We start from the raw sequence: 15,698 nt of genomic DNA on the forward strand, positions 1-15,698 counted from the left end.
TTATATATAAACCCAGAAAATTCTACGTATCATATTATTTTTTTTTTATTTTTCAAATTTACTTTTCTGTGATTTAATTGCAATGTATCGCGAAAAATGTTTTTTTTTAAATTTTTTTTTTGTGCCTCAATTTGCCTGACATGGTACTTCAGTGGTAATATACCCCTATATAAGTGTTAATATAATTTTATTGTAATCTTCTTATAAGCTTATTTGTGGTTAATTTAGATTGTGAAAATCCCAATGGAAATTTCTTTAAGGGGGGAGGAAGCTGTGACGTCCATCGAATCCTACCCCTTGAACTTATGTGGACTGCCCCGGCGGGTGCAGTCAAAACATATGCCGGTTGTAAACACCTGCTCCTGTAGAGGTAGTACGCCGTCGTCTAACGAGAGATAAGAACTTTTGAGAGAGAGAGAGAGACGAACCGAGATAGTGAATGGATGTGCGACCAACGTGGTCGACACTAAAGTATTTTAACTAAAATGTAGAATGTACATATATTGTTATTTAAAATTAAAAATAATTTAATCAAGAATAATGATTTGTTATCTCATTGGCAAAAATAGAGTTCACCACTACGCTACACTACCCAAGATTTATCATTATAGATGGAGTACATTAACACAATAGAAGTACGCAGTACTGGAGAGTGATATCATTATACAGGCGATTATTGTTATGAATGGACATTATTGTTTATACAAAATTTTCACTGCATATTTAGAATGAATTTGTGAGGCATTAAGTAAAATACAATTTTCATTCAAATATTAATCTATTTATAGTAATATCAGTGAATTATATCATTGGAGATCTGTCTTAATAAAAAGTTAGAACTTAAGTTATATTTTACAACTGAAGCATAGTGCAGTTTGAAAAAAAGGTTGAATTTTCCCATCAAAACCCAATAACTTCTTGTAAATAAGATGCTGGGATGTATAGGCAACATTCAGAAAAGTGGCTAGAGAAAAGAAAGTTTCATGGAAACACTCCAGCTTTACAGCATTCATGAAACTTTACAGCAGAAAACAAAACAGAATTTTTATTCAAGAGCTTATACAAAAATTGGATAAAACTCAATTTTATGTATTATTTCTATTGCACATGCCTTCTTCGAGAATTTTATGTTGCTGGATAAACATTATCCTGGAATAAATTATGTTCATAAAACTTCATTAGAATCTCTCTGAGTTAAAATGTCAGGGGAAAAAAGTTATTGGATAGGTCACAGTTTTGAATTGGTCACAAGTGTTAAACTTTAAAAGCTTCAAAGGCAGTGGCTTTATTTCAGGAGATTATGGTAACTAATATTCACAATATTGTTACAGCACTGTTGGGCCTCCATCATTGAAAGGTAATACAATAAAAATTTGTTTACAAAAATTTCCACACACCACATAAATTTATTTTAATCAGTCAGACAATATTTCATCTTAATCTAATGCACTCAATTCATATACATCATTATTTATCTCAGTGAATAATCACTATGCCATGTTTCCTAGATAAGCTGATTGAGCTGTTCTATACTATAATGTGAGAGCTTTAGCCACATATATTCATGTGAAAGAAATATTAATTATTTTGAAAAAAATTCTAAAATTATTAATGAACATTATCTCTCTTCTTACTTTCAACTATCAATTCAATTTAAAACATCATCTGAATTGCAATTTGGTATTCAGAATCAAAACTAATCATTCAACCCTTTAAGTGGTTTTTTAAATTTTCCTGATCCACATTATGACTGCTACATTGGAAATCACTAAACCTTCTACAAATTGCCACTTATTATCAAAAGTAATTTTTTCTCAATTGTAAGCTGTGATAAATGCTTCCCCCCCCTCCCAACAAGAAACCAAGAAAACTGACTCCCCCCCCATCACTTTTATTTCTCCACTATGATACAAAGACACCTGCCATGAAGTGAGTGGCTTTCTAGGAAGAGAGATACTTTTTTTTGGAAAACAATCTTTTTGTATTATTTATACTAAGTTTATATTTTTTTACTGTGCTGAAAAAAAGTGGGAAAACACAGTCTCTCTCTCCTTCTGTTATCTAACTTTGAACAAAAGCTGACTTATCCCACTATTTCACCAAATACCAACTCTGGCCAAATCGCTATGTTGTAATTTACCGCCATTAATTTTATATTATTTTTTATAATATTTTAATATAATAGAATTTTTTTTTTGACACAAAATAAAGCGTTCCGGAATCTGACATGAAGCTGGGCTGGAAGAAATCTCGGCGACGGGATAAGTCCAGTGACAAAGTTCTGGCAGTCATTCATGCCATTGATGAGATGGGTTGGAAATGAAGGTGCTATATATATTCTCCCTCGGGTTGGAACCTGGAACCAACCCTGATGACAATCTTCACAGTGGTCGACGAGCATCTTACCACCAAGCCACTCAGGAGCTGGACTTTGCCCACATGATCGATTGGAGGGAGAATGAAAAACATGTTTGAATGTAAAAACAACTTCAATGCCTATTTGGGCTTCTCAATGCCAAAATAAAAGCGTTTTAAGAACTCGAGATATTTCAGTGACTCAAATAAAGCATATCAAGTTTGACAAGATATCTCAGAATTGCTGCTATAAGGGTTAATATAATTTACCTGTTTGCAAAATTTAAAAAAAAAACTGATGCTATCTTAAAGTTAAGCTTTATCTAGGGAAGGTGAAACCCATATGTAAATCTCACAAATATTTTAAACAAATTTTTCTCAGAGTGGCACACACAAGTATGTGCCATCTATTTTGAGGAAACACTATACATTAACAAAGGTTCTTGCTTTTTTATTCATAGTAGCAGTTTTGCTGAATTTTGAAATTCATATCAGAATTATACAAACTGAAAATTATGGTACTTAAATCAGCTTGATCATAAATTCGAAAAAATTTCACATCTTACAAGTGAACATTTGTTACACTATAAACTTAAATTGTCAGTACCTGTAGTTGACATGTCTGGTTATCTAGTGTAAGCAACGGTATCCATGGTGGGGGATAAAAATTGGTCAGGTTTGCTCTTTCAACCATTGTAGTTAAATAATCAACATCATCTAGAAGTGGCGCTGTACAATTGTTTTCACAGCCTGAAAAAAAAATGAATAGAAGTTTTAATAAGCATTCATTATTCTTTGATACATTGATTACTCTAACATGGTTTAATGTGTACTAAATAAACGACTGCAAGTCTCTTGATTTGAAATACACTGTCAACCCTTCCCCCCCCCCTTCAAGATGAGTTTGAAAAATATATATAAAATATTTTTTACTAACCAAATTTCATATTAACAAATACAACAGCGGTTTGATAATGAAAAAATACTTGAAACACAGTATGAAGTTAAAGGATGTTCATATTCAGTGCCGTAACTAGGCAGGTGCAACGGGTGCACCCGCATACAGCTCACTTGGAAGGGAGGGGGCCCCAGAGAATGGACCATTCTGGACCCAAGAAGGGGCCCAAATGCAAATTCTTGCATAGGGCACAGGAATCTCTATAGATTAAATTAAAAAATAATAATAATTTCGAAAATTTGGAAATAATTTTTATGTTTAATGAATTTTTATTATTTAATTTTTAACCGTTAGAATTTCCTGCTAATGCCAAGAATCTTCTCCCATATTTTTGGCTTACATAATTCATAATTTATCTCCTCTTTAACTTCGATTAAAATATCATATAATCGATATTTACAACTTAGAAGAGAAATAGAGAAATCTTATATTTCTTCTCGATGACTTACATAAGTTTATATGTTGTGTATTCTTTTTTCCCCTCTTGGGAAAGTGAATAAATTTATATTCTTTAAAAAAAATATCATATAATGTGGCTCTGATCACAGTATTCGTAAGTTCTACCTGATCATCTTCATCCATCGTTACGAAAGCTATGAGCTTCAAAAAAAGCACTTCTCTGAATGCCAGATAAATAAAAACTTATTACTATTATTCTCCCGCGCGTTGTGCGTCTCTCTCTCTCCGTGGATTTGAGTAGACTGAAGCGCGCATGCGCTAACTGCACTCACCACCGTAAAAATTATCCAATGAGCGTCTACTTACCACTTATCGTGTGGACACTTTCAAGAAGAATCGGTAAAATAAAATTAAGTTACCAACTGAAGCACTTGTCTCGTGTAAACGGGCCTCAAGTCTATGTTCCTCTGTGGGTATGTGGTCTCCAAAACCTTACAGCATACTCCAGTCTAGGATAAACTAAGCCTCGAAAAAGCAGAAGAATAACTATAGGAGAACACGAAGAGACCTTTTTGAAAATGAAACTGAGCATTCTATTCAATTTTTTGACCACTGCTGAACAATGTTCAGAAAACCTAAGCCGCTCATCAATGAGAATTCCCAAATCAGTGACCCTAGTTGCATCCGGGATAGCGACACCATTCAACTCGTAAGAGAACCATGGGTTGTTCGAACCAAAATGAGCAACCATGTACTTGTCAACGCTAAACTTCATGCTCCATTCATTTGCCCATGTTCCAATCCTGTTTATTTGGGTCTGAAGCAACTCCCTATCGCTTTGGTTCCCAACTACTCCCATTAGCTCCATGTCATCTGTGAATTTGCTAACAATCCCATCGATATCCCGATCGAGTTTATCAATAATAAGTGAAAAAAGTATGGGGCCCCGGACAATTCCTTAAGGAACTCCACTAGTGACACCTATCCAATCAGAGAATTCTCCGTTCACCATAACCTGTTGTGATCTATCTCTCAACCACGATTCTATCCAATTCAGCTAGTTACCCCCAATCTCGTGTAAACGCTACAAGAGTTTATCATGTTGAACCCGATCGAATGCCTTCCGGAAATTAAGGTAAACTGCATCTACATTTTTGCCCTTACCCAAAGCCTTATTCACGTGATCATAGAAGCAAAGGGGGTTAGTCACACATGACTTCCCCTTCTTGAACCTATGCTGATTATCTGACAATACATCTATCATCTATCATTTTCATCTATCCACTTTACCAACTGCCTTTGATAGTAATTTCCAAAATTTTTGAGAGAGAGCTCGTCAAACTCATTGGATGATAATTGGACACAGCTTCTTTACTACCCTTTTTAAATATGGGAGCAACATTAGCAAGTTCCCAATCCCTTGGGACGATACCCTCAGCAACCTTACTCCTGTAAATCTGTGCAACTAGCCCCAACAATTCATTAGCACATTCCCTGAGGACCCTGGGATAGATATCATCTGGTCCTGGTGCCTTGCTTTTTTTAATTTTATTAAAACAAAAGGCAAGACAAAATCAAAAACATACAAGACAGAAAGACAAAAAGAAAACTACAAAACAAACACTATTCATCATGAAGTTTGGCGATGTAGTTTGGATGCCTATTCTCAGTGATTGTAACAAACCCCTATAAGTTTATGACGCATTTTGTTTTCAAGCTTAACCCCCATATATTTTCAATATCACTTCTCTGCACGTTACTCTCTAGCCTTCAAACATGATTTCATGTACATCAAGACTCCACCCTCTTTCTTACCCAATCCATTTCTTAAAAAAAGTATAGTATCTTGAGATGTGTAAGAAAGATTCATCCCCATCGTTTGTCCAAGATTCTGTAATGGCTCTAAGATCCAGGCCCTCCACAGCTATCATAGTTTCTAAAAATTCTTTCTTATTATCCAAGCTCCTGGAATTAATTAGCACACATTTTAATTTGCCTGGTGATTTAGTGTCAATCGAGAAGCCATCCAAGTCAGAGGTGGGCAATTCCCCGTCAGTACTGTTGTGATTATCATTAACTAACCCACATTCCCGACTACGTGGTCTAGAACTGACAAACCTGACCTGAGATTATCATAAACCTTCCAGACCCCACTCCTATTCAGATGAATCCCATCCCAACGAAGACACCTGTCGGTAAATGTGGGAAGCTCCAAGAATGTGACCCCAAGTGAGGAGCAAATGTCCTTTTTGCCTAAATTGAATTGGTGGATTCTACTCCTATACCCCCACCACCCCTTGGTAGTAGTGGAATCACTGCCACATCTGAACCCCCTTCCTGAGTGGATAATAGTAAGTCCTGGTACTCTGACAGAGACTCACTAGTATTCTCTCCAACCTGATTTGTTCCCACCCACAGGATTACCTGCAAAGGCAACTTTTGGCGATGAAAAAAATCTCAAACGATGCTAATCCCCCCCCCAGGAAGAGACAACAGTGCTCGGAACCCCAAAAATCCCTACCACTCTGTTCCCTAACTATAGAATCGTCGATGTGATTAAACCCCTATCACTATCCCCCTCTACCTCATCCTCGACCACCCATTTGCCCTCTAAACTGTCGTTGTTCGTGGAGATTACTTCTTCATCAACAGGTGGTTCAACGACAAGTGGCTCCGTTATAACCAGGCCCCCTAAAACCCTAACTCTTTCCCATAATGCATCGACCTTGAGTTCCAACCCTGCCCTATCCAAAAACTCCTTACACCTGAAACTATCAGCTACTACCTCTCAGATCAGGGAAACCTTCCATCACAAGTGCTACACAACACTAGTCAAGCCACCAATTTATATAGAAGAAGCGGGAAAAACACGAAAATGGTGAAAAATAAAGAACCAGATATTCCCTCCTTTATGAGCGTGTGAGCAAAGAAATTGATTATCGACAAAGAAAAAGTGATCACAAACGTGGTGAAAGTACAATGAAAACTAAAGAGAGAGAAAAAAAAGTTGATCGAAAATACACAAAGAAAAATTGTTTTAAACCAGGTTTTTTTTGTTTTAAATAGCATTAACATTAAAAACAATAAAATTTCTGAAAAATCATTCAAACTTTTAATAATTAAAATAAAATGTTTATTAATGTAATTAATACTTTATTCCCATATTTTAATTAATCAATAAATATTTCTTACATTTTAACAAAAACCAACTTTTGCAATTTAATTATTTTTGGCTCAATTCAATGGATTACTTCGTGTTTGAGAAAATTCTTTTAATATTATTAATCATATAATATAAAGATGTTTTCTCCAGTTACTTTCAGTATGCTTAATTAGGAAGCTATTTTGCAAAATCTATAATAAAAATTAGGTGAATATAATGTATTTAATGAAGCATAAATAATGCCGATTAATTAACGATGATTTATGATATACAGGGTGATTATAACTAAGGTTCTGATTTCAAAACACTGTAAAGAAAAGAAAAATTGTCAGAATGACTTGAAAATTGTCAGAATGACTTGAAAATTGACATGAATATTCCTGAAGAAATGGAATTTTATTTGGTAAAGGGGGAAAAAGTACTTAAAAATGGAAAATTAATGACATCATCCAACTCGTGGGGAATTTGCTCGCAGAATGGAAACAATAGTCAATCATAGCAAAATAACTTAATTATAGCATTGCACAATTTCATAATTCATGGAACATAACAAAAAATGAAATAATTGAACAAATAACTACAACTTACTCAAGAAATGTTAAATATGTTGTCCACCGTGTTCTGGCTATCAGGTGAAAGCACAAAAATTCTTGTTCAACAACAGATCAGAGTATACCATGGTCATGATGTGTATGCACTTGCAATTTACCTTTATTAAACCAAACGTGCCCCCACGTTAATATTCCTGAGGAACTTCTAACATATAAGGGATGCACTGGAGCTTGCAATTCACTAAAGTTTGCAATCCGACTACTGTTCATAACATTTTGAGGTACTCCCCCTCCCCCAGCCAGAAGTTGCAAGAATTAAAATCAGGTGAACTGATGGCCAACCAGGTGTTGTGCCATCATGTTATTGTCAAAATGGGTCTTCAGCAGCTGCTTTGCTGGTATTCCAACGTGCATCTTGATAGAAGTTGTTCTATCCACACACTGATGCTGTGGAAGTGCCAAAATGATGTGGTTGCACAAATCAGATTACACTGCTGGCCAAGTACAGCATCATCTACTTGCACATTTTGCACTATTTGCACTTTTTTTTTCTTTTGTGAAAGAAATTTTCATTGCTTCAGGAGTATCCATGCAAAGTCATTCTGACCAGTACTTATTGTATAGTTTTGGAATCAAAACTTTAATTCTAATCACCTTGTATATAGCTGATTATTTTTCATAAATCTGTTACTACTATACAGTAGAACCTTGATTAACTGGGCTTAACCATGAAAGTATAAAAAAAAACTATTGAATATTAAGACGGAGATATACAATATGAGATGTGCTACTTCATATGGGAAAAAATTAAAATGTCCGAGATAATGTAACTATACACACTAGCCTTTGTACTTCAAGGACAGCTGGTGTCTTTAATGGATTATAGAACCCCCTGCCCCTAGCATGATGGTGTCACTACCATAGCTGCCAAGTCTCCCGAATTTTTCGGGAATCACCCGAATTTTATCTTTATCGCTCGATCTCCCGAAAAGTTCTTAAATCTCCCGAATTTTTACGAAAATCACAAAAATCCCTAATTGTCCCTAAAAATTCCCTACTTCATTAAAAAAATCCCCGCTTATGAAAACAATCCCTAAGAAATTTCTTGTAGGGCATGAAGCCTCTTTTTTTTCCCTTTCGAAATGACGTCACACGTCGTAAATGGGGAAATTCCCTTTTTAAGGAAGTTTTACAAACCCTCTGATGGTAACAAGAAAGTTGTTTGTCTTATCGTGCAGGGAAATGGCTTAGCAGCCAATAGTCCTGGATAATAATTGAAGATTATGGTGATGCACATGTGGTCAAAATTTCTTTTGTTGAAGTTACGTACGTGCGATATAACAAAGCATGAATAATGATAAGCAAAAACATATTTAATCAATTTTAAAGATACTTATTCCGATGAATTTCCTTTCATCAAACGTTCCAGAAGAGGGCTGACTTTTTCTTTTTGTACAAGTTGTGTTACGGACATAAACATCGGTCATGGAAAGACTGCCATCATCAGTCGTGAAAAAGAACCATCAAGCAAGTGTCACAAAAAGTCAGTGTTCTTCAAAAATGGACGGTGTTTTCCTTAATCTTCCGATGATTTTGGGGTCATTCGCTCAGAATGTTTGTTCACAGCGTTTCTGATTGAACACAATATTTATTTTTACATCATTGAAGTTTTGGCCTCCAATTTCACTTGTTTTTTGCGTAGGAATTTTATTCCCAAGGGTTTAACTTCCATTTGTGTAAAATCCCTATTTTAATTTGACTTCAGTTTTTGAGTAGGGATTTTATTCCCTACGCTTTAACTTTTATGTTTGAAAAATCCCTATTTTATTTGGAAAAATCCCTATTGTATTTATTAGGGAGTGGTTTTAGCGTAAAATACGGGTGTGCGCGAAAATCTCCCGAATTTTCATTTTCAAAAGTTGGCAGCTATGCACTACTGTTGTTTCTTTGTGAAGGGAAAAAGAAACCCTGCGAGATAATACACCACTACATTTAGATGTGTGATGCAATCCTTATTCATGAATTTGATTAAGATAGAGCATATCAGAATGTAGCCAAAGGTTAAAAAATGGGGTAAGAATGAGAAATTTTGGCTTCTGTATATAACTTTAAATAACTAAGATACTTCATATGAAAAAAAAAATATATATATTCAGGCCACTTTTATGAGACTTTTTGAAAAAAAAACCACATATACGATCTTATGCCATTTAAAGATATACCATCAGAATGTACCCCAAGAATATAAAATGTGGTAAATATGAAAATTTTTGGCTAATAATGAACCAATATGATATTTTTCAAGGAAAAATTATATTTAGGCCACTTTTATTTGATTTTTTTGAAATAAAAAAAACCACTTGGTTTAAACCTATAAAAGTCAAGATCTATATAAAAGATATTATAAACTAACTCATGCATCCATTTTCTGTCAATATGTGTCGAGGAAGACACTGAGTGCAATCTCTTCCACCGATTCCCCTTCTGCAATGGCATTGTCCAGTCATTCTATCACATATTCTATCCAGAGATCCAAAAGGACTGCAATCACAGGGTCTGCACCTTCCTCCAGGAAAATTTGGATTCCCATAATAACCTCGACTACACCTGCCATGAATTTTAAGGAAAATAGAAAATTATTTATCTTTGAAAAAAGTAATCAGTTGTAATAAGCAATAGAAATATTTACAAAAGTCATAATCTTGTATTAATCACAACAAAAGAAATGTTGATATTGTCACCTTATAATAAAAATCTTGTACATCACAATTTTCTTTTTCTTTTTTGAAAATGACTTTTTGACAGTTTTTTTAGATAGAGAACATCATATCCCATCTATTACACCTTTTGAAAAAAAAAATGGCAATGATCTGTTCTCTATAGAGAAAAAAAATGAATCCCTTTGGTGTGTTATTCACTGGGCATCCCCATTCTTTTTTTTTCCTTTTTGTGCTCTTTCTGTAAAGTTAGGAATTTTTTATGTACAGAGGTTTCCATTATAAGGTGACAACGTGGTACAAGTGAATTGAATCAATATTGCTATAAATTATCAAAGAATAGGAATGTATCAAATGATTCATTTCAGAAAAAAATTTTTAAATGCAATGTGCTCTCTCTAAATATACAGTCAAGTACACTGACTCGGATATAACATGCTCCGTGGATATAATATATGGTTGTTTAATCCTTGGAATTTGGTCCATTTATTTTGGTCTATATATTTTTACCTCTGTTATAACACACCTTGCTTAAAACATACACTGTAGATGCAACATACCAAAAGAATGGTCTTACCAAGAAAATAATTCAGATATACTGCAATAACCTAGAAAAATATAGTCAAAAATATAGACTTTTTTGTACAACATTCATTGTATGTGAGTGATATCTTGACATTTTCTCACAAAAAGACTTAAATTTTTTAGATAAACGAGAAATTGCATTGCCAAAATAGTTATATTTCTCATCAACCAATAACACAATAATTTTTCAACTTTAGTGCTACCTGTCAGTAACAAATGTAATATTGGAACAATAAAATTTTTGCCATTTAATAACATCCTATTTTTCTGTACAAACTGCATCATCTATGCTTTTTGGCTTATTGAATTTTTACTTGTTTTTGGGACTTTGTAATCACTTTATGGATGATGGCGATAAAAGAACAATTCTTAAGTTAATTATTATTGGTCACTGGAAATTGCTTCATCATTTACTGCATTGTTGTCTTTCAGAATTTTACTGCCCGAACTTCTCACGACTCTCAGAAAGACTCAATCAGATTCTGCCATTATACGAACAAGTAAAACCTGTGATTCATTTCAAAAAAATCATGAGGGAAACATTTATGAGGATAACATTTATATTAAATTTTTTTTTTTTTTTCTAGACCACACCTTATTTTCCTTATCAAATTTTTTTTAAACCGAAATAACATTGTTTTAGTGGCATTATGAAGATAATAACCTCAAACTCAGCTGCTGAAAGAATGAAGCTACCAGGTGTGGGTTGAGAGAACAAGTCCACTATATAAGGAATGAGTCAGTTAGATCTCATGCGTATGGTACCAGGTTAACATATCTCACTTTATGATTTTTATTTTATGATTTCAGTGATGATATCTTAAGACAGGACCCCTTGTAAAACAATTTTTTATCGACAAGGTTTAATGTGATTGCTAAAAAACTTGCCTTTCACAGTTTTTCCCTTCATATCCTTCCTGGCAGTTTGTACATGCATGATCATTGATGTCCCCTTCACATGTATCACTGAAACTAAAAATTATTAATGTAATTATTATAGGATAATTGATTTAGAAAATTTACATTTTTGGTGCTAACAATGAACACATACAAATTATCAATATACATTTCACATATTTATAAAGTCATAACTTATTTTGTTTTTCTTTCAATCTCTAGAAAAATCACAATTTAACCTACCTATTTGTTATAAGAGGACAGGCACATGGTCGACAGGGACCCATGGCCGGATCTCCAAAGAAACCTTTTGCACAGAACTCACAAAATGCTCCAGAAGTGTTATTCCTACAGTTCTGAAGAAGAAATTTGATTTTAGAAGATTCATTCTATTCTTTTTTTTAATATTGTTCAAACTTCTTTTATTTTATTTAGATCAGCGATTCTCAACCTTTTTGACTCGCGGAGCCCTTTCAAATAAAAAGTTCTATGGCGGAGCCCCGTAGACCATTTTTTTAATTATTCATCAAAGTTACTGACTTATTTTTACTATTTAAAAATACTTATAACTATTTTTTTAAATTTTACCGATTCTTTTTAGTTTTCTTGATCGACCTTGGAGCCCCTGGAGAGTGCACAAGGAGCCCCAAGTGTTCCACGGAGCACCTGTTGAGAACCGCTGATCTAGACTATTCTATTTTTTTCTTTCCATTAATTATAAATTTAATAAAAATTTTTTTTTTCTTAATCTTGTTTCAATTTTCTAAAGTATTTCCACATGTTTGTGATTTAAAATATTTCTCGTGCTTGGTTTGCAGTATTTGAATAGGGGGAAAGTAAAGCATATATCATAAAGATAAAATCAAATATGATAAAAAAAATACATTCTAAATCCTGCACACACATTTATAAAAATAAAAGAGTACTACAAGGAAAGTGGTAATTACCATCTTATGGATAAACCATTTTAATTTCATAACTCACATGGCAGTGGCCAGTTTCTGGATCACACTGTTCACTTCTGTTGTTGCATGGACAGGGTGAAGCATAACCAACGACATCAACCAAGTCTGTGCTTTCCAAAAAGTTCGGCTTGAATTTTCTATAATATCCTTTCCCCGGATTCTAAAATTGATTAAACATGATGGCAATTAAATTAAAAAAGAAGCTTTCATTAAATCAAAGATAAAACTGTTATTAAAAATGTGAGGAGATTTCCATTGAATTGAAATTTAACAGAAATCAACATATTTAAACATTGAGTACTTCAAGAGAATTAGTCAAACGGGGCAAGCCAAATAGTGCTTTGAAGCTGTCCTTCAGAATAATTTAATTCAATAAAAGTTTTTTTTTGCAATTTATTACTTTGAATTATCATTCTCAGCTTACCAACTGGTTTCCTCATGGTAAATGGTTGCAATGAATTTGAAAGGTAGTGTCAACACACATTTTGAACTATTGGGGGGAAGGTTGTCTACAATCAAACGTTATTATTTATTGTCTCTCAAAAATATTTTACATAAACGAATCATACCTGACAAGATGTTCCTGAATATTCTGTAGGGCACTCACACAGCTCTACTCCCACAGCAACATAAGGCGAAGCTGGTGTAGGTGATACGGGCACAGCAGTTTCCAAGCTCACTTCACTGATCCTAGATGCACAAAAAAAATTTACATTACAGAGAAAGTGAATAAATACAAGAAATCTACTGTAACCAAGAATTTATTTGAAAATGGCTAAAATTAGAGTTTTAAGGCAAAAACTTTTATTCCAAATATGATCATATATATTTAACAAACTATATGGCACACAGTGCTCATTAACTGCAGTTAGTTTTCTGTGACTCCCCAAATATGAGCTCACTGCTTATTAAAGAAATTCGGATTTCTAACATTATTTTAAAAAACACATTAATCAAAATACTGTATTATATTCACTTATATTCTATTCAAAAAATAGATGAAAGGCAAACTTATGACCTATACAGAGGCGGATTTATTTTTGCTGCCTGTGGGTTATACGCACACATTTTGCACTTTACTTCCAGTCTAGACTAATTTTATATTGTCCACAAATTCCCCAAATTTTTCACAAGTTGAAACTTGCTACCCAGGACTTATAGCCCACTTTACACTTTACTTCCCCCCCCCCTCCGCTCATGTAAATGCGCCTTTGAACACACACAACACACACTTCTAAGCTGTACCTATTAAAACTTGAATGCTTCACCACTTAAGACACTTAGACAGCGGGAGTAAAACATTAATGAATCACTACATGCATCTCAACACAATGGGTTGTAAGCAGCTGGGAAAAAAAATTAAATTTGAAAATATTTTATCAACTATGCATATCTCTCAATCATTAATGTAAAACTATATAAACTAGATTTAAAAGTCTTACCTCAGTAAATTCCCACTTTGAATAAAATAAAATAAAAGAAATAAGCCTTTAATTTCACAAAGTATCAAAACATTCACAAAACTGTGTTCAGGATTATTTTATATACATATACATAAAATCTGCAGGCACTGAATTACTGACCTTGCTATTTTAACATCTGCTCCTTCTGTAGCCCGAATCATGATGTTCTGCACTTTCTGCAAAGCAACCATCATTGTTTTTCTTGAAATAGGCACTTGTGGATTTTCTAATTGTCGCCACTCATCCTGATGAAGTAAAGTCAAAGAAAATACTTTTAAGAATTGAGTAATATGAAGCAATTATGTCATTCTTGAATTGTTCATACAAAGTAGGAAATATATGATACCAAGCGGAGATGAAGTTTGGGTAGAAAATTCACATGCCACTGGAATCGAAGAGCACTAGCCCAGACTGAGAGAGGTTGGTGGTTCGATTCCCTACAGGAAGCATGTGAATTTTTTTTCCAAACTTCATTTACATCTCTGCTTGGAAATCCCAAAGACTTACTGCTCATAGAAGTAAAAATTTTAAGATGAATTCTTTGTTATTTCTATTAGATGAAAGGATATTAAATTATTTTAGGTGAACCTGAGATAACACAAACAATGACAAATCTAAAATCTATATCAACATAATACATTGAAGTATCTCAATATGATGTACCGAGATGAATTAGTGAGATGCTTACATGATGTAGTGAAATATAGTATATTTCACTGGGATTTATAAATATCATCCTTACAAAATTTTGCTTAAATAAACATACAGACATGCTTTATTTAGTCACACTAATGAACACTTTTCAATATATTTACCAGTATTATAACTAGTTAAAAACTATATAAATTCGATTTACTAGTTATAAAACTTTACCTCATGCATTTTTATGCTGTACGAGCCAGAAGATGAGGGCAAAAAAGGTGAATGAACGAGAACAATACGATGATTTCCTTGTAAAATGACTAGAGGATATTTGAGAAGCAAAGGATCAGGATAATCCCTAGCACTATGACTTTCGATATGGAATTGCAAAACTCCATTATAGGACTTGACCTTGAAGAGATAGGAATAATGAATCATTTGAAAAAAAAATTAAACCAAAAGATGTCAGTGATAAACTACAAAACTAAGTGTTGAAAAAAAAACTGTGGTCAACATATTTACATAATTAAAAAATCCTCTACCTTATCACCAAGAAACTGTCGAGGAAGCATCCAGTATACAGGTTTATCTATCACATATGGAATTCCTAGCTTCACATTTCCAGACTGTCCTGGAATCAAAATGAAGTTATGCATAGAAGCAAGTGGTGTGTTGCCCAGTTCAAAATGTACCTCTCTGATAGGCATGGTGATCTAAAAAAAAGAAAATTTGTAAATCCAGTCATCTCACAACTTGACAATCAGAAATTATTCTTTAATAGTTGGAAAAAAAATCCAAATTTTTTTAGAAATAACTTCAATTTTTGCTTAAATGTTTTTGTCAGAAAAATGAGATATTTCCAATATTTCTTAAAAACAAAAACTAAAATTAAATTCACTTATATTTCACGAGGGAAAACAAAGTTTGCTGAAACATAGATAGTCAAGTTTTTGATATACTATCAAATGTATATGGTTATAAATTTATTTGTACAATAATGTAC

The 15,698-nt window shown here is 33.6% G+C and overlaps 1 protein-coding gene across 1 annotated transcript in view; it reads right to left on the minus strand.

The window, feature by feature from the left end:
• LOC149075791 (laminin subunit alpha-1-like) overlaps window positions 1–15,698 on the minus strand; it is a 152,767-nt gene that overhangs the window by 28,755 nt on the left and 108,314 nt on the right. Inside the window, exons 27-36 of the mRNA XM_089243301.1 lie at window positions 15,238–15,408; window positions 14,927–15,106; window positions 14,174–14,298; window positions 14,033–14,047; window positions 13,160–13,280; window positions 12,610–12,750; window positions 11,869–11,981; window positions 11,617–11,700; window positions 9,840–10,033; window positions 2,963–3,105 (exon numbers count right to left, since the gene is read on the minus strand). Of these exons, the coding sequence (XP_089099427.1) occupies window positions 2,963–3,105; window positions 9,840–10,033; window positions 11,617–11,700; window positions 11,869–11,981; window positions 12,610–12,750; window positions 13,160–13,280; window positions 14,033–14,047; window positions 14,174–14,298; window positions 14,927–15,106; window positions 15,238–15,408 (1,287 nt within the window). The remainder of the gene's footprint in view (window positions 1–2,962; window positions 3,106–9,839; window positions 10,034–11,616; window positions 11,701–11,868; window positions 11,982–12,609; window positions 12,751–13,159; window positions 13,281–14,032; window positions 14,048–14,173; window positions 14,299–14,926; window positions 15,107–15,237; window positions 15,409–15,698) is intronic.

This window comes from Pholcus phalangioides, unplaced genomic scaffold (assembly GCF_987345545.1).
Source record: "Pholcus phalangioides strain wild (caught in Gottingen) unplaced genomic scaffold, Ppha-v1.0 ptg000015l_1, whole genome shotgun sequence".
Taxonomy (NCBI): Eukaryota; Metazoa; Arthropoda; class Arachnida; order Araneae; family Pholcidae; genus Pholcus; species Pholcus phalangioides.